Source organism: Phyllostomus discolor, chromosome 9 (assembly GCF_004126475.2).
Source record: "Phyllostomus discolor isolate MPI-MPIP mPhyDis1 chromosome 9, mPhyDis1.pri.v3, whole genome shotgun sequence".
Taxonomy (NCBI): domain Eukaryota; kingdom Metazoa; phylum Chordata; class Mammalia; order Chiroptera; family Phyllostomidae; genus Phyllostomus; species Phyllostomus discolor.
This window is the reverse complement of record NC_040911.2, coordinates 64,583,162-64,606,999: the sequence shown is the minus strand read 5'-3', so window position 1 is coordinate 64,606,999 and position 23,838 is coordinate 64,583,162. Positions and strand designations below refer to the sequence as shown.

At 37.7% G+C, this 23,838-nt stretch overlaps 1 protein-coding gene and 1 pseudogene across 3 annotated transcripts in view; both read right to left on the bottom strand.

Moving 5' to 3' along the window:
- Positions 1–23,838, bottom strand: part of RALGAPA2 (Ral GTPase activating protein catalytic subunit alpha 2) — a 369,400-nt gene that overhangs the window by 151,785 nt on the left and 193,777 nt on the right. For all 3 annotated transcript variants that reach the window (XM_036009474.1, XM_036009475.1, XM_028523690.2), the window contains 2 exons: positions 16,105–16,233; positions 547–675 (listed from right to left, as the gene is read on the bottom strand). In XM_036009474.1, coding sequence (XP_035865367.1) covers positions 547–675; positions 16,105–16,233 — 258 coding nt within the window. The remainder of the gene's footprint in view (positions 1–546; positions 676–16,104; positions 16,234–23,838) is intronic.
- LOC114506188 lies at positions 14,153–15,026 on the bottom strand (annotated as a pseudogene).

The window sequence follows — 23,838 nt, the reverse complement described above, 5'->3', positions numbered from 1 at the left end:
GATTGTAATTATGTACTACAGATAGATTAGGTTGATCAATTTTGGGATTTGGAAAGCACTTTCTTTTTTGCCCCAAAGTCAGGGGAGGAGAGAGCAAATGCTTACTTTTATTATCCAAGGAATAATTTGGAATTTCAAATTATTTGTATAATTTAATCAGGCCACAATGAAAAGGAATATTTAGCTTATTTCAATTATTTTTTTTAAATTCATTTGATGCACTAATGCAGCATAATTAAACTAAAAATAATTATAAAGGATGGTTTATTACATTATTATGACCATAGGCCTCATAAACAGATCTAATAAAAAACACCTGAAGAACCTATCAGTTATACCTGGAGTATGCTCTGAATCTCATACATTTAATTCCCCTAAAACAGCCTTCTAAAAACAAAACAAAACAAAACAAAACAATTAAAACATTTAAACAATATAGCAAAACTTTCAGGCATAATTAGGTTACTATGTAATAATGGAAGAGATAACCATAGAGCTAGAATTATAAAATGCTAAACTTGAGATTTAATCAAATGCATTATGTACCTTGACATCTTCAGTTCCTATAATGACTTCACTAACTTCTGGCACTGACTGCAACAAAGGGATCTCCTGGTAGGTATTTGGAAAGCAGACAAGAGAGCCTAGAATGGTGAGAGCTTCTGAACGAGGTGCCTACACACAAAAAAGTGAAACACATTTTACTTCCTGTAAGTTAGAAACTTTAGATAGGAGTCATGTTTACTTTTTCATGCTTTTGAAAGGAAATCTTTATAATTATTTTATCTTAGATTAAAAATATCAAGCTATACCTGGTTATTTTCCCCCAGATGAATACTTAAGCAAACAGGTTTGCCTAAATGAAAAAGCACATTTCCAAGGAACAGAAAATATCACTATATTTAGATATAAAGAAGCAAGTGAAAACTGGTCTGCAGATTCATTCAGAGTCGGAAAAGCAAATGACTCAGTCATAATTGTTTTACCTTTTCTTTTTAGTCTTATGTTCTTGACAAAAGGTATATGATACCAACTTAATATGAGTTTTTCTGTAAAGACAGTTAATGAAAATTCATAAGGAAGAGAGGTCAGGCTAACTATCAGAAGGTAGAGAGAGAAGACATCATCTACCAAATTTATTGAACTACTTTGCAAAATACAGTGTCTGGCATCCAGTGAGATACAACATCACTCGTTTCTCATTGCTGCAATTAGGTATATATTAAAGGAAGCATTTCACTAGATTTCAATTCAACCAACACTAACTAACATCTATGATTAGCCAAGAATGGGGACAGGCACCAGGATTACAAAGGTATGTCATCCATCCATTCACCTCTGCTTATCTTCTATTATCTAATTATTACAACTGTAGCTCACACTTAAGGAGTTCTCACTCTGCTAGGCACTGTTCTAAGTGCTGTACAAGCATTTCCTCATAGAATACCCTCAATAACCCAATGAGTAGCTACTGCTATCATTTCCATTTTACAGGTGAGAAAACTGAGGCTTAGAGAAATTAGTTTTTCAAGTAATGAACCCTGATTTGAAATGATGCCATCTAACTCTAGGGTCTACACTGGGCCTATACTGTTGAATACTTGAGTACAAAATTAAAGAGAGCTCCCCTCAGAGACATGGCAGTGTGGTTTGTTGGATGGGGGAGAAGAGGCAAGTAATACCTATGTTCAATTCAATGAAGCGGTGCTATGAGAGCCACATACTAGGGATATCATAGGAGCCCATTACATTCATTTTTCACCTGTCTTGTTTCTGATCAGTACTTAAGTAAATAAAAGACAACATAAAACACACAGAAAGGTGTCCAACCTTTTGGTGTCTCTGTGCCATACTGGAAGGAGAGTTGTCTTGGGCCATACATTAAATACATTGTAACATGTAATCATAATGTTTTAAGTAAAGTTAGGATTTTGTGTAGCGCCACAGGTGGGGCACCCCTGGATAGGAACCAAGATGAGGTAATGATTTGTTCTTCTCAGGATGGTTAGAAAACATTAAAACAAACTGCTGTTAAGAGTCATATAGTGGAGTAGGAGTCATCTGGACAGGTGGAGAGTAAGAGTGAGGCACGGAGTCAAGAGGCACGTTGTAAGCAGTGACAATGGAAAAGGCAAAGGCACTCAGGGCACCCATGGAACTGTAAAAGGTATCAGGTGCACAGGGCCCAGAGAACATGCAAGTTTGCTTAGAAGGGCTGGAGTTACTATAGAGGAGTCTGAGAAAGGCATCAGGGGTGCCTGGGAAGACATCCACAAGCCACGTGGCACAGTTCTCATCTATTCCATCTGAGGAGTGATACCATCAGACTCCTAACCCCAGCAGGAGTGTGAATGGATGAATAGATTCTATCAGGAAGAGGAGAGAGCATTCAGTCACTGAAGTATAGTGTAGGCAAGCGCAATGATAGCTCTGAGGGGCAATGGCATCAGGGATAAAGACGCTCATTTTGTTGATGGTTTTTTTTGCTGTGCCAAAGCTTTTTAGTTTGGTGTAGTCCCATTCGTTTATTTATTTTTTTATTTCTCTTCCCCTAGGAGACATATCATAAAGATTTGAAACTACTATAGCAAAATGTAAAGATTTGCTTACGCCAGTCAGTGAGTACACAGCTTCTTGTTATCTGACTTCCACAATGCAAAACTCAATGGTCACCATCCAGGCCTTATCTCACCTGACTCCTTAGTGGCAATGAATGCAAGTTGACAGCTCCCTAGCACGTGGGAACACTTTAATCATTTGGCCTATGGGACACCATTTTATTGGTTTCCAAGGATATCTGACAATCCCCATGCTGGAACTTCTCATTTCCTCAGGATCTAAATTCTGGGATTCTGAGTGCAGTTCCTTGCCTTCTTCTCTCTTAGATATAAACTCACTCCAAGGGTTATCCAAACCCATGGATTTAAATGCCTCTAACATGTTTCTTACTCCCCAACATATCTCTCTAGCTAAGACTGCCTTCCTGAAGTCCAGATTTGTAGATACAAGTACTTGTTTGACATCTCCACTAGGGGCTCAAGAAAGCAGCTCACTCTAACAAGCTCCACCTTACCACAGAACTCTGTAATTCTGTTTAACAGCACCTGCCTCCATTGCTCTGTCCTCTTGTCTGCTACCTTTACTTTCATTTTTATGTTAAGAAAAATTTTAAATGTAAAAGAAAAAATGTTTATCTATACACCCAATACGTAGTTCAAGATTTTACCCTCCTTGAAGCATATATCGTGTTCATACTAGCCAAAGCACGCTACAAATTCAATGCAACTCCTATTGAAACAGCAATGACATATTTCATATATTTAGAACAAGTATTCCAAAAATTTACATGGAATCAAAAAAGTCCCCTAGTAGCTTCAACAATCTTAATTAAGAAGAACAAAGTTGGAGGTATCACAATACCTGCTATCAAGCTACACTAAAAGTACACTGTAATCAGAACAGCTTGGTACTGGCATAAGAAAAGGCATACAGATCAATGAAAAAGAACCGAGAATCCAGAAATTAGCACATGTCTTTATGTTTAATTACTATTCGACAAGGGAGTCAAGAACATACAGTGAAGTAAAGAGAGTCTCTTCAATAAACGGTGTTGGGAAAACTGGACAGGTACATGCCAAAAATGAAACTAGGCCAACAACTTACACCATACACAAAGATAAACTCAAAATGGATAAAAGACTTAAACGTAAGTCACCACACCATAAAAATCCTAGACAAAAACACAGGCAGTAATATCTCAGACATCTCTCATAGCAATATTTTTGCTGATATATCTCCTAGGGGAAGAGAAATAAAAAATAAATAAACAAATGGGACTACATCAAACTAAAAAGCTTTGGCACAGCAAAAGAAACCATCAACAAAATGAAAAGGGAATCTACTATGTGGAAGAGCGTATTTGCCAATGACACATCGGATAAGGGGATAACATCCAAAATTTATAAAGAACTCATAGTACTTAACACCAAAATCACAAACAACCCAATTAAAAAATGGGCAAAGGACCTGAATAGATACTTCTCCGAAGAGGGCATATAAATGCCAATAGACATATGAAAAAGTGCTTAATATCACTAGTCATCAGAGAAATGCAAATTAAAACCACAATGAGATATCACCTCATGCCTGCCAGAATGGCCATCATCAATAAATCAACAAACAACAGTGCTGGTGAGGATGTAGAGAAAAGGGGAATGCTCACATGCTATTTGTGGGAAGGCAGACTGATGCAGCCACTGTGGAAAACAGTATCGAATTTCCTCAAAAAGTTAAAAATGGAACTGCCTTTTGACCCAGTGATCCCACTTCTGAAGATATATCCAATGATGATGATGATGATGATAATAATAATTAAAAAAAATTTTTTTACTTATAAAATGAAAAAAGATTTTACCATTCTTACCTCATCTATCTCCTTTTCACTTTTGATTTCAAGATTTAAAATTCACTTAAGTTTTCACTTTCAGCATTTTAAAGCAAATTCAAGATTGTGTCATTTCACCTGTTTTCTAGCATCCCTGCTTTTTTTTTCCTCTTGCTTAATCATCACTTCCTGTTGCGTTACGTATTCATTTAATGTTTGTATCCTCCAAGAAGGCAAAGTTTTTGACAGTCTTCATCACTTCTCTATCCCAGCGGATGCTCAATAAATACTGCCTTGAGATAAGGGGTGGCTGCTGCTGTCCTCATTTACTGGATGAACACTGATCACCTTTCAGACTTCTACTTCAGCATCACTTCTTCCATGAAGACTTTCCAAATGCATGGCTTCCCCACCAACTTTTACCAAGCAGAATTAATTATTCCTATATTGGTGCTCCTCTGGGTTCTGGATATGATTCTACTGTGGCTGCAAGAAACTCATGTGTAAACATTAATACTTAGTTTACTTACCTGATTCTAAGAGTAGGGACCCTGTCATACTGATTCGGACCAGGTCCTGGCTCACAGTAGGTCCATGGTGTTTCTCAAATAGACTTACTCTGTCACCCCTCACTGTTGTTCTTTCTACCAGTCTTAGTGAAGACTTTAAGTTGATTCTTTTCCCTAAGTAGCCTTAAGTACTATACAGTGTGTGAGTCTGGCTTGCATCGTGGACTTTTAGATGCAGTGCCAGACTACATAACAACTAAATACAAAATATTCTATCTTAAAGAAAGAAAATAGAGTTGTTGCACAGCTTAATTCAAAGAATGTAGTAAATCTAGATGATTTTTTTTACCTAAGCACTGGGCCTATGATGAACCCCAATTTTCATACAGAAGAAATGAGGCCCCTGTGCTTAAGTATATGGTCCAAGGATAACTAATATAAGGCAGTGCTGGGATTGAACCCAGTCCTGGCTCTATGGAGCTCCAGGGTAAAGAATGGAAAGAGACTTACTATATATAATATTCTACCCTTTGTGCACACCACAATTCATCTGTTCTGTTGTGATAAATATCTGAATTGGTTCTAGGTTTCGGCTATTACAAATAATGTTTGCTGAGCACAGGCTTCTACCCATCTCCTGTGACGCATGTATGCATCTCTCTTTCCCTCATTGCCTTAGCAGGGCAGGTTGACAGAGCAGAGGTACTTTGGACTTGTAATTAATATGCTAACTGAAAATTTTGACTGAGCAGATATGTCACATCTAAACACCTCTCACCAGTTCCCCTATAATTTTAATCTTCAATTTTAAACTAAGAGAGTAATTCAAAGACTTATTGTTCCTTTAAGCAACTCTTAAATTCTCATTCTCTCTCTCTCTCTTGGAAGGCTACTATAATAGTTCATCTAGCCAAAAGAGAAGTTTTCACAAAGAATGAAAACCATTCATATTACTCTAGAAAGGGTACCACCATTTTTATAAAAAATTCTCACATCAAGTAAGAAAAAAAATAGTATGTTTTTCCTTCCCATATCCTGTGTTTTTTCAATGTTGATTTCAATGGCTGAAAATAAATCTGAAGTTCTTTGAGAATGATTATCCTAAAATCTTTTAGAAATGAAGTATTTAAAGTTGTCATAGTCTGCAGAGAAAAAGAGTTAAAGAAATTCGACATTTTTCTTCCTTTTTTCCTTCTTTCACTCCTTCCCTTTGCTTTTTAATTTAGCCTTATAAGAAAAAATTAGTGCGTGAAAATAGCAGTATGAAATACCACTTATACAATATATTAAAAAGCAATTTAATTTAAAATTCAGTGCTGGAGTCTGAAATTAGGCACAGAAAAATAAGAGAGAAAAAGTAACATTGTGGGGCTGAAGGAAGATGGCGTCGGAGTAGGAGGGAGCACATTTGACTTCCCTCTGCTCAGGGATAAAATCCTGGCCGATCTACAGAGTAGAGGAGAAAGCAACCAACATACTTCAGCATAGGTGAAAATAGGTGACCAAAGATTGTGGCAGAACTGAAAAACCAGTCCCTGAGAGGAGTGCTGCAACACAGTAGGGTCCCAGGGACTAGCTCGGGGTCCAGGGGCTGCAGCCCCAGGCCCAGCACCTGCTGCTGGGTTTGCCACAGTGTCCTTAGGAGAGAGCTGGGACAACTGCTCCCTCCCCAGCCAAACAAGGTCTGAGCAGCACCAGGAGGAACCCAGTTGCTAGTAAACACACAAGGGCTGTGAGCACCGTTGGAGGGGTTAGGTCACAAAGCAGGCGTTGATCCCCGTGGTCACCGGTCTAGTTGGAGAGTTGGGCTGTGGGAGAAGCCAGGCCACTGTATGGAGTGGCAGGCTTGAATAGGAGGAATTTCTCAAGAGGAAGGAGTGAAAAGACAGACTCTGTTTGGGGAATTCTCCTAAAGTGATCAATTGCTCCAGCCTCCCTGCCACCCAGCTGGGCAGTGATCCCAAGGCTGCATGGAAGGTGTGCTTCTGTGGAGGACCCTGTGCAGCCCCATAGCACTGGGAAGGGTGAGGCAGACTGGCCGAGGGTGTGCTCCCAGGAGAGCATCCCCGCACCCCAGCCCACAGCAGTAACCCTGGGGAAAGCCCTGATTCCCACACCCAGGGCACAGGGCTAAGGAGCCACAATTGCTTCCCAGATACTGTGCACACCACCAACCAAGGAAGAAAAACCATACCAATCACCCCTCAGCCTGCAGCAGCCAGCAAGATCAGAAAAAACGGTTTGGCCACTTTGAAACCAAGAGACTTTTTAATTTCATTCTATTTTTTTTAATAATTCTTAATTTTTAAATTTTTATTATTTTTATTCTCTTTTAATTTCTTTTTCCTCTATTCCCTGCTTTCTCGTTTTATTCCTTCCTCCTTTCTTTCCTCCAATTTTCTCTTCTTCCTTCCTTCGTCTGCCTTACAAGTGAGACAAAATACCTACAAGTGAGACAAAATCCTGGAGCTGTGAAAAGACCAGAGTTGAACCCAAAGAAGAAGCTTCACAACAGCTGGGAAAGTGAGATGAATTTCACTCTGCTATTACAGAGAACCTGCAAGTTATTGCATATTTGTATTATTATTATTTTTCCAGTATTCTTACATCTTTTTTTAAAATAATATCTTTGTATCCCTCTTCTTTTTGTATACTCTGCTTTGCTAGGCTGGTTATATTGTATGATCTGACAGCTTTCCCCTGATATCTCTTTCATAGTGTATTACTAATATACTGTCCCTTAACTCACCTGTGTCCCATTAGCACACTACTCAAGGTTCTGTACTCCCTATTCTTGTTACCTCGATCTCATAGATTCTGTCATGATTGTTGCCATAATATTACTGTAAATAATTGCTGCTCCATGCAATTATAAATACTTCACAACACCCCTCCTAGATCTTAGCCCCTTTCAAAGCTTCCCGAACTCTATTTGTGTAGTGGTTAACTGCTCTCTCACACACTACACCTATTTACTATCCTTTACTCTCACCTTGCCTCAGAATCTCACCTCCCACAAACTCACTGCTTTCTAGATCCAACTCACAATCCTTCCTTCCCCAACAAAAGTCTTATCTTCTTTCCATCCTTTCTAAAAATCAGCTAGCTGGGTGGAAGATCATGATTAACACTATACATAGTCAAAGGATCTCCTATCTCTTCTCTATTGGCTGCTACTGTAAAAATCATAGAATACTCTCCTGCTGTCTTAAACCATTTTGCCTTCCCCCTCCAACTGATCACAAAAAAGAGTAGGTGGAAGCGGTGAACACCAGGATACCCACTGGAAGAGGAAACCCAACAACAAAGGTACCACTAACAGATAGCAACAGAAGAAGGTGAAGGAGGGAGTGGAAACCACACAAACCTCAATCCAGGACCTATCTGGAAATACAACTAAACAGTAGAGACAGTACCCAATACAAACAACTGAACAAGAGCAAGAGAGAATCCTTAAAACCTCATACACACAGAAGAACTAGACTCAACACAACCTACCCTCACCAGCACAACAAAATACAGGAGGTGGTGGACAGGGTGACCCCCATTTAACCAGCTGGAGGGAAGGAACCACCAAAGAAAGACCCAACAACAATCAAAACCCAAAGACAAACACAGAGCCAACTTAAACGACAGCCCAAGACCAGTGAGCTCGGGACATCAAGGAAACTGCACCACTGAAACTCACTGGTATTCTACCACAGAAGTTCACACCACAAATCCAGGGAGCCAGAACAGATCAGTTTAAGATGCTGAGGCTAACAAGAAAAGTCTCACAAACAATGGGAAGACAAAGAAATAATCCCCAAATGAAAGAAAAGGAGGAAGTCTCAGAAAGAATGCTACTCATGAAATAGAGGCAACTCAACTATCAGATGTTGAGTTCAAAGCAATGATTGTCAGGAAGCTCAATGAGCTCACGATGAGCTACCAGAAACTACAGGGAAGCTACAATGAACTCACTGAAAACTATATCAACGTGAAAAAGGAAACAGAGACTATCAACAAGGGCCAAGAGGAAATGAAGAATATAATTTCTGAACTGAAGAACACAGTAGAAGGAATGAAAAGCAGGATCAATGAAACAGAAGATCGGATCAGTGAGAAAATAGAAGAAAATCGGATCAGAAGGAAACAGAAGATCGGATCAAAGTAGAAGAAAACAGCCAGAAAGAGCAAGAAAAGGAAAAGAGGCTAAAAAACAATGAAGAGGGATTAAGAGAAATGCAAGACAATATGAAACATAATAATATCCGTATAATAAGGATACCAGAAGGAGAAGAAGAGCAAAGGATAGAAAACCTATTTGAAAAAGTAATGATTTCCCTCATTTGATGAGAGAAAAAGTCATACAAATCCAGGAAACACAGAGAGTTCCAACCAAGAGGAACCCAGAGAGGGTCACTTCAAGACATATCATAATTAAAATGGCAAAATACCAAGACGAAGAGAGAATCTTAAAAGTAGCAAGAGAGAAACAGGAAGTAACATACAAGGGATCCCAAATAAGGCTAGCAGCTGACTTGTCAATCGAAACGCTCCAAACCAGAAGAGATTGGCAAGAAATATTCCAAGTAATGAGAACCAGAGGCCGGCAACCATGGCTACTTTACCCAGCAAGGCTCTCAATCATGATGGAAAGCCAGATAGGAAGCTTCCCAGACAAAAGAAGTCTAAAAGAATACACCTCCACCAAACCAGCACTGCAAGAGATGCTAAAGGGCCTGCTTTAAGGAAAAGAAAGAAGAGAGACAGAGAGGGAGAGGGAGAGAGAGAGAGAGAAACACAGGTATGAAAATGGCAATGAGTAAGTACCTATCAGTAATAACCTTAAATGTAAATGGATTAAATGCTCCAATCAAAAAGACACAGAATAACTGAATGGATAAGAAAGCATGACCCACACATTTGTTGCCTACAAGAGACCAACCTCAGGACAAAAGATCTATACAGACTAAAAGTAAAGGGCTGGAAACATATTTTCCAAGCAAATGGACAGGAAAGAAAAGCCAGGGTAGCAATAGTCATATCAGACAAAATAGACTTCCAAAAAAGGGCCATAAAAAGAGACCCAGAAGGTCACTTCATAATGATCAAAGGGAGAATCCACCAAGAAGACATAAACACTGTAAATGTATATGCACCCAACATAGGAGCACCCAAATACATAAAGAAAACCTTAGAGGACTTCAAGAAAGATATGGACAGCAACACAATTATAGTAGGGGATTTTAACACCCCACTGTCAAAAATGAACAGATCTTCCAAACAAAATATCAACAAAGACATTGTGGCATTGAACAATGCCCTAGAGGAAATGGACTTAACTGATATATTTGAGCACTTCATCCCAAAGAAGCAAAATACACATTCTTTTCAAATGCACATGGAACATTTTGAAAGACAGACCACATGATAGAACACAAAACAAACCTCAACAAATTCAAGAAAACTGAAATAACACCAAGCATTTTCTCTAACCACAAGGGACTGAAGCTAGAAACTGATCCCAAGGGAAGAAACCTGAAACACTCAAAATTATGGAGATTCAATAGCATGCTATTACACTATGAATGGGCCAAGAATGAAATCAGGAAAGAAATAAAAAAATTTCTGGAAACAAACAAAAATGAACTCACAACAATCCAAAATTTATGGGACACAGCTAAGGCAGTCCTGAGAGGGAAGTTCATAGCCATACAGGCCTACCTAAAAAAGATAGAAACATTTCAAACAAACAACCTAACCCTATGTCTACAAGAACTGGAGGAAAAACAACAAAGACAGTCCAGAACAAGCAGAAGGAAGGAAATAACTAAGATCAGAGCAGAATTAAATGACATAGAGACTAAAAGCACAATTCTAAGGATCAATGAATCCAGAAGATGGTTCTTTGAAAAGATAAACAAAACAACAAGTCTTTAAGCAGACTCATCAAGAAAAAAGAGAAAGGATCCAAATAAACACAATCAGAAATGAAAGAGGACAGATTACAACTGACAGCACAGAAATACAAAGGATTGTAAGAAATTACTATGAAGAACTGTATGCCAAGAAATTGGAAAACCCAGCTGAAATGGAGAAATTTCTAGAAAAATATAATCTTCCAAAACTCAATGAAAAAGAAGCAGAAAGCCTGAACAGATCAATAACAGCTGATGAAACTGAAGCAGTAATCAAAAAGCTTCCAACACACAAAAGCCCGGAACTGGATGGTTTCACAGGAGAATTCTACAAAGCATTTAAGGAAGAGTTAATCCCTATCCTTCTCAGACTATTAAAAAAAAATCCAGAATGATGGAAGACTCCCAAACTCTTTTTATGAGGCCAGCATCATCCTAATCCCAAAACCAGATACAAACACAACAAAGAAAGAAAACTTCAGGGTAATATTGCTGATGAATATAGATGCTAAAATCCTCAACAAAATATTGGCAAACTGCATCTAACAATACATTAGAAAGATCATACACCATGACCAAGTGGGATTAATCCCATGGATGCAAGAATGGTTCAATATTCACAAATCAGTAAATGTAATACAGCACATAAATAAAAGCAAAGACAAAAGTCACATGATCATATCAATGGATGTGGAAAAAGCATTTGATAAGGTACAGCACCCATTTTTGATAAAAACACTCAGCAAAGTGGGAATAGAGGGAGCATTCCTCAACATAATAAAGGCCATATATGAGAGTCCTACAGCCAACATCATACTCAATGGGCAAAAACTAAAATCTTTTCCACTACGATCGGGAACAAGACAAGGTTGTCCACTTTCACCACTTTTATTCAATATAGTATTGGAAGTTTTAGCCAAAGTAATCAGACAAGAAAAGGAAATAAAAGGCGTCCAAATCAGAAAGGAGGAAACAAAACTGTCATTGTTTGCAGATGACATGATAGTGTACATAGAAAATCCTATAGACTCTGCTAAAAAACTGCTTGACCTAATAAACAAATTTGGCAAAACCGCGGGATACAAAGTCAATATCCAGAAATCAAAGGCATTTTTGTATACCAACAATGAAACAGCAGAAACAAATCAGGAAAAAAATCTCATTTGATATAGCAGAAAGTAAAATAAAATACCTACGAATAAATCTATCCAAGGAAATAAAAGATCTGTACATAGAAAACTATACAACACTGAAGAAAGAAGTTAAGGAAGACGCAAACAAATGGAAACATACCGTGTTCATGGATTGGAAGAATTAACATCATCACAATGTCCATACTACCCAAAACAATTTAGACATTCAATGCAATACCCATTAAAGTACCAATGGCATATTTCACAGACATAGAACAAACACTTCAAAAATTTATATGGAACCATAAATGACCGCGAATAGCTGCTGCAATTTTGGGAAAGAAAAGCAAAGTAGGAGGGATCACAATACCTGATACCAAACTGTATTACAAGGCCACGGTAATCAAAACGGCCTGGTACTGGCATAAAAACAGGCACACGGACCAATGGAATAGAACAGAGAGCCCAGAAATAAGCCAAAGTCTCTATGGTCAATTAATATTTGACAAAGGGGGCAGCAACATAAAATGGAGTAAAAACAGTCTCTTCAACAAATGGTGTTGAGAAAACTCGACAGATACATGCAAAAAAAATGAAACTCGAGCACCAACTTACACCATATACAAAAGTAAATTCAAGGTGGATAAAAGACTTAAATATAAGCCATGTCACCATTAAAGTCCTAGAGGAAAACATAGGCCGGAAAATCTTAGATATTTCACGCAGCAACATTTTTAGTGATATGTCCCCCAGAGCAAGGGACATAAAGGAAAGAATAAACAAATGGGATCCCATCAAAATAAAAAGCATCTGCATGGCTAAAGAAAACAGTATCAAAATCAAAAGAGAACCAACTGATGGGAAAACCTATGCGCCAATGATACCTCAGACAAGGGTTTAATCTCCAAAATATATAAAGAACTTACATGACTACACTCTAAGAAGACAAGGAATCCAATAAAAAAATGGGCAAAGGACTTGAACAGACACTTCTCCAAGGAGGATATACAGAAAATCCAAAGACACATGAAATGATGTTCAATATCGCTAGCTATCAGAGAGATGGAAATTAAAATCACAGTGAGATACCACTTCACACCAGTCAGAATGGCCATCATAAACAAAGCAACAAACAACAAGTGTTGGAGAGGTTGTGGAGAAAAGGGGACCCAAGTGCACTGTTGGTGGGACTGCAGACTGGTACAACCACTATGGAAAGCAGTATGGAACTTCCTCAGAAAACTAAAAATGGATCTGCCTTTTGACCAGGCAATTCCACTGCTGGGACTATATCCTAAGAACACTAAAACACCAATACAAAAGACCCTTTGCACCCCAATGTTCATAGCAGCACAATTTACAATAGCTAGGTGCTGGAAGCAACCTAGATGCCCAGCAGGAAACGAATGGATCAAAAAACTATGGTACATTTCCACAAAGGAATTCTATGCAGCAGAAAGAAAGAAGGAGCTCCTACCCTGTGCAACAGCATGGATGAAACTGGAAAGCATTATGCTAAGTGAAATAAGTCAGGCGGTGAAGGACAAATACCAAATGATCTCACCTTTAACAGGAACCTAAACAACAAAACAAAGAAACAAACAAAATATACCAAAGACACTGAAATAAAGAACAGACTGACAGAGTTCAGAGGGGAAAGGAGAGGGAATTTCAGGGGAAAAGGAGAAGGGTTTACAGGAAGAAGTATAAAGGACACATGTAGAAAAACTAGGGGTGGGTGGAAATGGGAGGGAGGAGGGAAGGGCTGGGTAGGTGAGTTGGGATGGGAGTAAAAGATAGAAAATTGTACTGTAACAACCATTAAAATAAAATTTAAAAAATGTAAAAAAAAGTAACATTGTGTCAAAGAAAATTCAGGTGGCTAGATACACCTATTGATTTCAATACAAGTCCCTGGCAAACAGTCAAGCCAATTTTTAAGAAAAATTTCCATCTGACTTTATTTTCAAGTACACTTAAACAACAACAGCATACTTTCTGTGGGGATGACAAATATCAGTATTAGCAAATCTAAATGTAATTTTACAAAAATTACTATACATTATTTGGGGTAGATATATTTACTTTTTGGTAATATATATTAAGTGGCACTAATTACACTATAACTGTAAGGTAACTTAACATGAAACCACAGAACTGTAACTTTGCTACAGCTGCATGGACTTGGGCCTTTTCTGGATGAACACATTTTGAAAAAACTGGATGCCCACTCCAGTGCTATGCCAATGAAATCTGTTCAGAAGTAAAGTTCTCAAGTGGGGACTCACCAGTGTACCTTGCAGCTGACAGATGGCAGGCAAGATATGTCAGTTATGAAGTAGTTACAGACTAATTCACAAAAGTTACCATTACTGTTTCTAGAAAGAAGCAAGAAGTTAAGAAATTCCTTGAATTAGAAAGGCATTACAAGGACCCTGGCAGGTCACGTAGGTGGGACATCGGTAATAATTATGGCTGGCTTCTACACACCAGTAGCAAAATACTCCTGATTGTGATCTTAGGCAAAGTATAGATAAATGAAAAAGGCCAATAATCATATCCTAAGAGTAATAAAAAGAACTTCAAAATAAACCACATGATGGTTGTACCTGCAGCAGGGTTTCACAAGGCAAGGCATCCAGATTTTTTTCTTCCCAAGTCTGGCGTACAGAGCAGCTCTTGTGTCCATTTTAAAAACCTCCCTCACTCCATCTTTGGTCTTAACTGATGAACATTCCATGTATCTAAAAGCACCAATCCTGTTTGCCCTATCTCTGCCTTCCTCCGATTTGACTGGCTCCTGCTTCATCTTGACTAACTCCCACCTTGTGTGCTCATCATTCCAAAGATCCTCCTTGTTCCCAACCAGGATGATGGGCATGCTGGGACAGAAATGCCTGACTTCCAGAGTCCATTTTTTATGGGGCGTTTTCTAAACTATCAGGGCTGTCAATGGAGAAACACGTCAGTATAACATGAATGTCTGGGTAGGAGAGAAGCCTCAAGTGATCATAAAAACACAACTAAAAATAATGAGCATGCAAGTCTTGCCAAAGTTTCCACCAACCATCACCAATTTCTTCTAGAAGGTAGCCATTATTTACAAATGTGCTGCCATCCACCTGTATGGCAGAGGTTTTACAAAGTGCCTTGAATTTCTGATAAAAGGCTCCCGGGCAACGCTCTGGCTCCCACCTCTCTGCACTGAGGATGCCTGTCAGTGAGTCACAAGCTTGGAGACTAGGGTGGGTGACTGAAGAGGGGGTGGCAGACTAAAGAGAGAACCCACAGAGGATGGCAGGTGGAGGGTAGGGAGTGAGAGGGAGCAAGGATGGGGGGCAGTGGGCCAGTAAAGCTAATTTTATTTACACTGTTTGAAAAGGAAAAAAATGAATCTGAACAGGTAACAGTTATAATGAGCACAAATGTAAGAAGCCCTTTAAACTTAAATGTATGAGTGTTCTCTCAAAAGGCATTAAGATGTTGCCCTAATAGTGGAAGTTAATGTGGAAATTGCAAATAAATTCTTTTTTAAGCTCTTAATACCCATTTAGTCAGTCCATGTGCTTCCAAATTTTCGGTACAGGAATTCTGCACATTAATAAAATATATATTCACTTTCAAGTTAAAATGTTAGTGTTCTAATATTTAAAACTATTTTCTACTAGACTTCTAATAACTAAGACAATAATGAAAAAATGTTGATAATGTACACTTAAAATTCTGTCTTTATCATAGACATCTCTTTATGTTCTAACATTTTAAGAAAATATTTCCTATTAGACTTCTAATAAATAAGGCAATAATGAAAAAAATATTATCGATAATGGTCACTTAAAATTCTCTATTACATACATCTAAGTCTGTGCCACCATTTACTAGAAAATGCTAATAAAAATCTAAGAGACAAGTCCTGCTTCTGACTGTGTAAATGTGCTGATATATTAGTGAGGATATGATTTTTCACACTCTGGCCTTTTGATGAAACGCCTTCCCAATGCCAGTGTGTCATCTTATCCTACAATTTCACACATCAGCTGCCAGGGCATCTATCTGAGAGCCCAGTTTCACATTGCACTAATGAGTCAACACCTGTTAAGAGTAGAGAAATCTGAACCTTGATAGCAATTGTAAAGCCTCCTGGGAGTTTGGATGCTGAGCATTGTCATACTCACCGCCAGCATGTCTGTACTGAGAACCTTGGCAGCAGCCATGATAAAGTCCCCTACCAGCATTGAGAAGCCAGGCAAACCCAGGGAAAAAAAACGAGGTGGACAGTGCCTTATAATGGTATTTAAGATATCCTAAAAGGGAGAGAAAAAAACACAACTGTAATTTTCAATAACAGAATTGTAAAAGAGTCAATTAGTCTCTACATGACCACTGTAAGATAATCTAAGTGTACACAGATCACAGAAAATTCTCAGTAAAGGGGGTACTCAGAGATGAGTTAGTCCAAGGGCTATTGTATCCATTTTACATATAAGAGAATGGGGCCACTAAACTGTAAGATGACTTGTCCAAAATTGAAATTGTGGCATTGGGCCTAGACACTTCTTATGCCTTCCTCCTAAAGGGAAGCTCTCTGGACAACCTACAGAAGTGTTAAGGTAAATATACAAATAAAAGCTTTGAACATCTATCACTTACCATATTCTTCAATTTCCATAAGTTAACATACTGTTACATTAAAAATTCTTAAAGCAGTCAAAAAGATGGAAATTTTTACTCTTCAGGTAATTTCATGGGTTAAACAATAGGAATGCATGGAGTGCTACAGTAGTATTGTAACTGGTCATATTCTAAGGTCAGGTAGTTGGTGTAGCTCTGAGTATAAGTGTGATTGTGAGGTCTAAGTACAAAGTGCAGCAGTAGCCTTTTTTCACAACTGCCCAGACACCTGGTATTCCTGTGTTTGGAATAGCCTCTCACTGTTGAGTGGCTGGCTAGCTGGCCCCTGCCCACCAGCTCTGTTCTGAGGCAGTCACCCATTCAACCTGTGGCAGACCAGACCAGGATTCCACTGGACAGCATTCATGCCCCCATGATCAGGCCACATCTATGAAACCATCTGTGTAAGTGTGTATGCACAAGGGGGGTCATTAAGAAAACCAAAAACTACTTTTATGTAGTTCTAGGCAATGCACATTAATCAAACAGGCTAACATACTATAGCTATGTTACTGATAGTTGTACAACCTACAGTCAGTCTCAAAATAAAAAAAGCAAAATATAAAAAAAAATTTTATTTATTTTCTCAGATTTCAGTGTGGCTGTTTCAAAAATCCTGCAAAATAATCTCAATTTAATTTGATTAAATTAGAGCATAGTAGTAGCAACATACTGAATTCTGACATAAGTGTTCTGTAATCAAAATAACCTCATTTCTTATCTAAAAAGAGAATTTTTGTGTTCATAAAAGACTTCTTTTCCTTCCATACTGGATTCATTTTGTTTCTACAAATTTTACTGTTTATATGCTTAAATCAACTGTCCAATGCTTACTCTATTACAGCTCATATATGGTAAATAGTTCAGCAAGTCCTAATTTAAAGTTTTAGAATTCAGCAGACTTTCACTTGTACATAAAAATAAATATACAGATAAATAGATAAACAGATAAAATGAAGGAAGGAAGGAAAAAAAGAAAAACCTGAACCACTTCTTCCAAGTTAATGTTTAAGCCTGCTTTAATCACATCCTTTGATACACTTTAGGGTCCTTATCAGCCAAGGCAAACATTCTAAAGGGCTTAGCAGATGGATGCTGCAGTTTAAAAACTGTGTGGTAAACTCATGCTCCAAGAGGAACAAAAGATCCACCTTCTTCATAATTAAGCCTCTGATTAATGCCCTGGGCTCCCTACCACACACCTGTAATTACTCACAGAGGTACGCATTGTGCTGGGCCTTGTCTCAGAATATCAAGCATCAAGCTATCCAGCAGCAGATGGAAGCACATTTTTGTTGACATATGCTGCAATGAAAGGATTCATGCAAACCTGGCTAGCAAGGTAGCAAAATGCCATGCATTTGAAGATTAATAATGCAAACAACCATGTTAACTTTATTATGTTTATAGTGTTAATTCCATCTGTTGAGATGAGGAACTAAGCCTTGAACACTATAGATTTTTAGTATCTTTAGCCCATACTTAACTCAAATAAGCCATTTCACAACTGGAATTTAGAATTTTAATTTAAAAATGTTTTTCTGGGATAAGTTTATGGTAATTATGAATGAAATCCTTTAATAAGCTAAAGCCAAAATTTGTAAAAGAAATTCATTTTGCTTTATGAGATTCATATGTGCACAGGCAATGATCTGTAAATGGGGCATTCACAAAAAATTACTGAGTTGGCATTGATACTAAAGACAGCAGAAATGCACGTAGCCAAGGTAAAGTCACACAGTTCCCCGTACCCCTGGACCTTGGCCAGTCACTTCAATGGAACCTGTTTCTATGGGCAAGAAGATTGGAAAGAGAGAGCAAAATAACAGATGGCTAGCCTACCGTACCCTGCCACCCACATAAGACAGAGCCCCAAGGAGAAGCAGGGCCTGTGCTGCTGAGGTCAGTTAAAGACAGCATTGGAGTAGATTAATGTGTGAGTTAAACAGGGAAATATATGGCCAATCTGCCAAATTATGGCCATGTGCCTGCTTATTTTGCTTATCTACACTGAAGTGGAACAACCCAAAGATTTTATCTTTGTGGTTAACATTTTAAAATTAGGAATAACTGAGTGGTACTCAAGAGAGCTGTATATTCTGAATACAGGGACATCCAAAAATATGTTCCACTCACTTCTAGTAGACTCCTTCTTTCACTTTCCCCTTGATACATCAAGATCATAGCTATAAATGGAATCCTTGGAAAAATAAAAATCTTGAGACTCTGAAGTTTTCTTCACAGTCGCCAGGGCTTTATATATAGACAGCACAGAACACTACTTCCCAAATGCCTATTATTCATGTACAACTTCATGCTATTGTCATATCCACACCCAAAGTGAATATTATTTGTCCATTTTCAAAGTACTTTTTTGAACTTAAATAAAATTATTCTAGAAAGCTAGTATCCTGTGTTGTAAGCAGGAAATACCCAGGAGAGTCAAAGGACTAGAAAGAGGCCATTATTCCCACTGTGTGATTTGAGGCTATTCAGTGCCACCTCCATTGTGACCACCAGTGGGAAATGTCTCTCTAGAACTGAGATGAGGCCTGGGTTCAAGGCCTAGTATATGTGATCATGGGCAGATCATGTCATGCCTAGAGCTTCATATTTCTCTCCCATAAAATGGGATGATTTCCTTTTACAGAGCTGTTATCTAATGGTATGAAAGATGTGAACACATGCCTCTGCGACAAGTAAAGAGTGACAAGTAAAAAATTTTTTTTTAAATAGAAGGACTATGAAAGATTTTACTTTCCAGAATTTACTTTGCAGAATTCTATGAACTACTGTTTTGATGACATTCAGAAAGAACATTAAAAACATTTCAAAGGTGGCACAGATAATTGTCTTAGATTATATTATCCCAGAAATTAAAAAACTCTAGACATTAATGCTTTCAAGTAATATCCTTAGCAAAGCATTACAACAATTACCCATCTGTTTGCGGTAAGTGAAAGAAAAACAGGAAAATGATTTTTATGTATTTTCTAGGTTCCACTCTTCTATTTACCCTATACAAGTGATTTCAATAGCAAAACATTAGTTTATTTTTCATACTCTAAGCAGACTAAAAAATAATACACTAAACAATAAGTTCAATGAAAAATAGGAATTATTTACTCTTGAACATTCACCAGTTTAAAACATAGACAAAACCCTTTCACAAGCTTTTCTTCAAGGGAAATAAAACACATTTTTCAGAATGCTGTCATATAGTAAACAGGCCACAAAACGAGCATTTTTCTCTTGATTTTGGTTGAAAGTCCATAGACATGCTACACACTGAGTGTGAAAACTAGACTGTAAGATGATAATTGTGAATTTTCAGCTTATCAAAAGATTTAGGTTTATGAGAAAGTAACTGGTGAGAACATCTGTCTTTTATCACTGATCTTACAAAAAATCAGGTAATTCAAACACAGGCGTGTTGTTTCCTCTCCTCCAAAGCACAGTTCTATAAACACAAACCACATTCGGCCTGGTAAATGAATCGCTTTAATTGAATGCTATGTACACAGTAACTGGAAAAACCGTAAGTGATAAGAAAAAAACATATGGTGATGGCAACAGAAATTGGTTTATTCATTTTACATACTGTTGTTTCTTTAGTTCTCTTATAATTGACCTTTAGAATGATAAATGTGTAAAATAATTTTGTTTATTATGGTCCCAAACCTTCTAACAATTACACAAAATGAGAATTTTAAAAGGAAGGATTCATTCCTGAAGCATTTCCATTGTTTACATAATTGCACAGCTATAATTTAGTGCTCATGTTGTTACGGAAAATAAAAAAAAGGCCATTACAGGCCATTTCAATTCAAAATATCACACTGTGGTGTCAAAAATGAGGCAAAATGTTGACTTTAAAATAGTTTAAAATGGATTACCCCGTAAACAAAAAGCATTTCAAAACAGTATTCTATGAAACACAAATGTTCAAGAAGTCCCATCCTTCAAACAGAATTAGAAATGTTGCAACTGTACTTTCACACCAATTACATATATATTATTCACTTAATATTTGCTCATGGCCCAGCAGATGATGGCTGTAACATAATAGCCAGCCATCTGTCTCCCAGGCTTTTCTTAGGGAACTCACGCCTGCTTCTCAGGAGCAAACAGATCCGGTTATTCCACCTAAAGTCATTCAGACCTTCCAGGAGGCCAAAGAGAATTGTTAGGAAATAAAATCTATGCATGCAAAAATCACTGGACTCCTCCTTTAACTTTTTAAGAAAACTGAAAATGCTACAGAATAAATTCATCATTTTTTCAGATAAGATACCTGTCTTTTATCTAGAAATTCTATATGAAGCTCTTGTTTGGTCTTACGGGTAATGTTCAGATCTGCTTATCCCATTAACCTAGTTAATAAAAATGTATGACTCATTCCACACCCAAGTGGAATTACTAATTATCAAAAACTCTGAATGGAAAGTGATATTTTTAACACTAAACCTGGACACAATTTAAGTTTTCTTTAACAATTCAAAAGGCAGCCACAATCCTGCAGTACCTAGAGAGCACACTTCTAGGTATCAATTATGGCCCTACTGGCAAAGCTCAGAAATGCTCAGTGACCAAAAGGTTTTAGTTAACCAGAAGCACAGATATGGAGTCCTCAAAGTCCCAAGGCTTGTTTCTTCTTGTTTCTGCCAGTGAGTCTCGGCTCCATCACATTCACAAAGACATCTTTTACATACCACAAGAGGATACTTAGACTCTTCCATGCTCTACATTGGTTCAGGTAGCATTTTTCGTTGATAAAAACAAAGCCTTTAAAATACTGGCTTTTTTAAAAAGCACAGCAGATCATGTCACCAGCATTGCACTTATAGAAAAGTCACTGGAAACAAAAATATAGCAGGACAAAGCTAAAAATTACTATCAAGACCCCTGTAATGTCCTTTACATTACCTTTGTGTAACCTGGAGAAAAAGTAGATTTTTATAAATGCCAGAAAAATGTGACTTCTCTCCGTATAACTATGTTATCAAGTCTAGGAGAAATACGACATGACAGATGAGTTGGTTCCAAGACTGGGTAAACACAATTGCCCTAGTGCTTCTCATTACAAAAAATAAACTTCTGACAGTTACAGGAGCTGCTCTTGACAGTGTGCATAGCATCGGGATTTCAGGAGAGAGGGAACCACCAGGCAGATGGCCAAGAAAGTCTTCGTAACTCTCAAGCCCATATTTTTCATGATTGCTTTACACTTAATCCCACACCTCTATAAAGAAAAACTCTCCTTGCCTTTATACTGATGAAGACTGCTCAGGCAAAGTGGGAGTATGATTCATGGATTTTGAGAAAATTTTATGAATTTAATTTATACTGGAGTTGTTGTATCACCACATTATCTTAACTGCTCTTTTTGTTTGTAAGAGCTTCACTGAGACATAATCTACATATAATAAAATTCACCCTTCAAATTATACAACTCAGTTTTTAGTCTATTCAGAGAATTGTGCACTATCATCACTATTTAATTTGAGAATATTTTCATTACCTCAAATTGAAACCCTCTACTCATTAGCAGTCATTTTCCATTCCCTCTCCATCAGGCAACCTAATCTGCTTTCTGTCTCTATGAACATGTTTATCATGGACACTGCAGAATCTGGCTCATACAGTAAGTATAGCAGGTGGGCTTTTTTCCCCCCTCGATTCTTTCACTCGGCATGTTTTCGAGGTTTATCCATGTTGCAGCATGTAGCAACACATTATTCTCTTTTATGACCAAATAATATTCCACTGTATGGCTAGACCACATTTTATTTACCCTTTTACCAATGGGTGAACATTTGGGTTGTTTCCACCTTTTAGTGACTCCTGTGATTTTCATTAGTGCTACCATGAAAATCTGTGTACAGATTTTTGTTTGAATACCCGTTGTCAATTCCTCTGAGTATATACCTAGAAGTGAAACTGCTGGTTAATATGGTAATTTTATGTTTAACTATTTTAAAAAATGTTTTTTATCCTCACCTGAGGACATTTTCCATTGCTCTTTAGAGAAAGAAAAGGAGAGACACATTAATGCGAGAAAGAAGCATCAATGGGTTGCCTCCTGTACACACCCTGACTGGGAGTCCTATGTACCTAGACCAGAAACCAAGCCTGCAACCTAAGTATGTGCAGTGACCAGGAGCTGAACCTGCAACCTTTTGGTTATGGGATGACGCTCCAACCAACTGAGCTACAGCAGCCAAAGTTAACCAAAGTGAAACACAACATAAAAGTTATGTTTAACTTTTGAGGAACTACCAATCTTTCTGTGGCAGCTTTGCCATTTAATATTTTTACCAGTAGTGTACAAGGGTTCCAATTTCTTCACTTCCTCATCATTTATTTCCCATCATTTTGAAAAGAAAATAGTATAATAGCCACCCTAGTGAGTGTGAAATGATATCTTGCTGTGGCTTTGACTTGCATTTCCCTGGTGACTAATAATGAAAAACATCTTTTCGTGTGCTTATTGCCATTATATCTTTTCTGGAGATGACTAAATCCTTCACCATTTTTTAAATGGGCCGTTTTTTTCCCCCTGTTGAGTTGTAAGACTTCTTTATGTGTTCTTGGCCCTAGACCCTTACTGGACATATGATTTGCAAATATTTTCTACTATTTTGTGAGTTGTCTTTTTACTTGCTAGATAGTGTTCTTTGATGCACAAAAGATTGTAATTCTGATGAAGTACAATTCACCCATTTTTTTTCTTTCATTGCTTGTGCTTTTGTTGTCATACCTAAGAATTCACTGCAAAATCCAAGATCACAACAATTTCTATCTCTTTTTAAAGTGAATTTTATAGTTTTAGCCTTATATTTAGGTCCTTAATCTATCTGAGCTCATTTTTATATATGGCATGAGGCAGGAGTCTAACTTCATCCTTTTGTATGTGGATATCCAGTTTTCCCAGCACGACTTGCTAAAGAGACTATTCTTTCCCACCTGAATCTCTTGGCACCCTTTTTGAAAATCAATTGTCCACAAGTGTGTGGGTTTATTTCTGGACTCCATTGATCTATATATGTCTAACCTTTCACCAGTACCATACTGTTTAGATTACTGTAACTTTGGAGTAAATTTCGAAGTAGGGAACTGTGAATCTTCTAACTTTATTCTTTTTTTTTTAAGATTGTTTTGGTTTTGCAAGGCCCCTTAAAATTGTGTATGAATTTTAGGATTAGTGTTTTCATTTCTGCAAGAAAGTCCACTGGGCT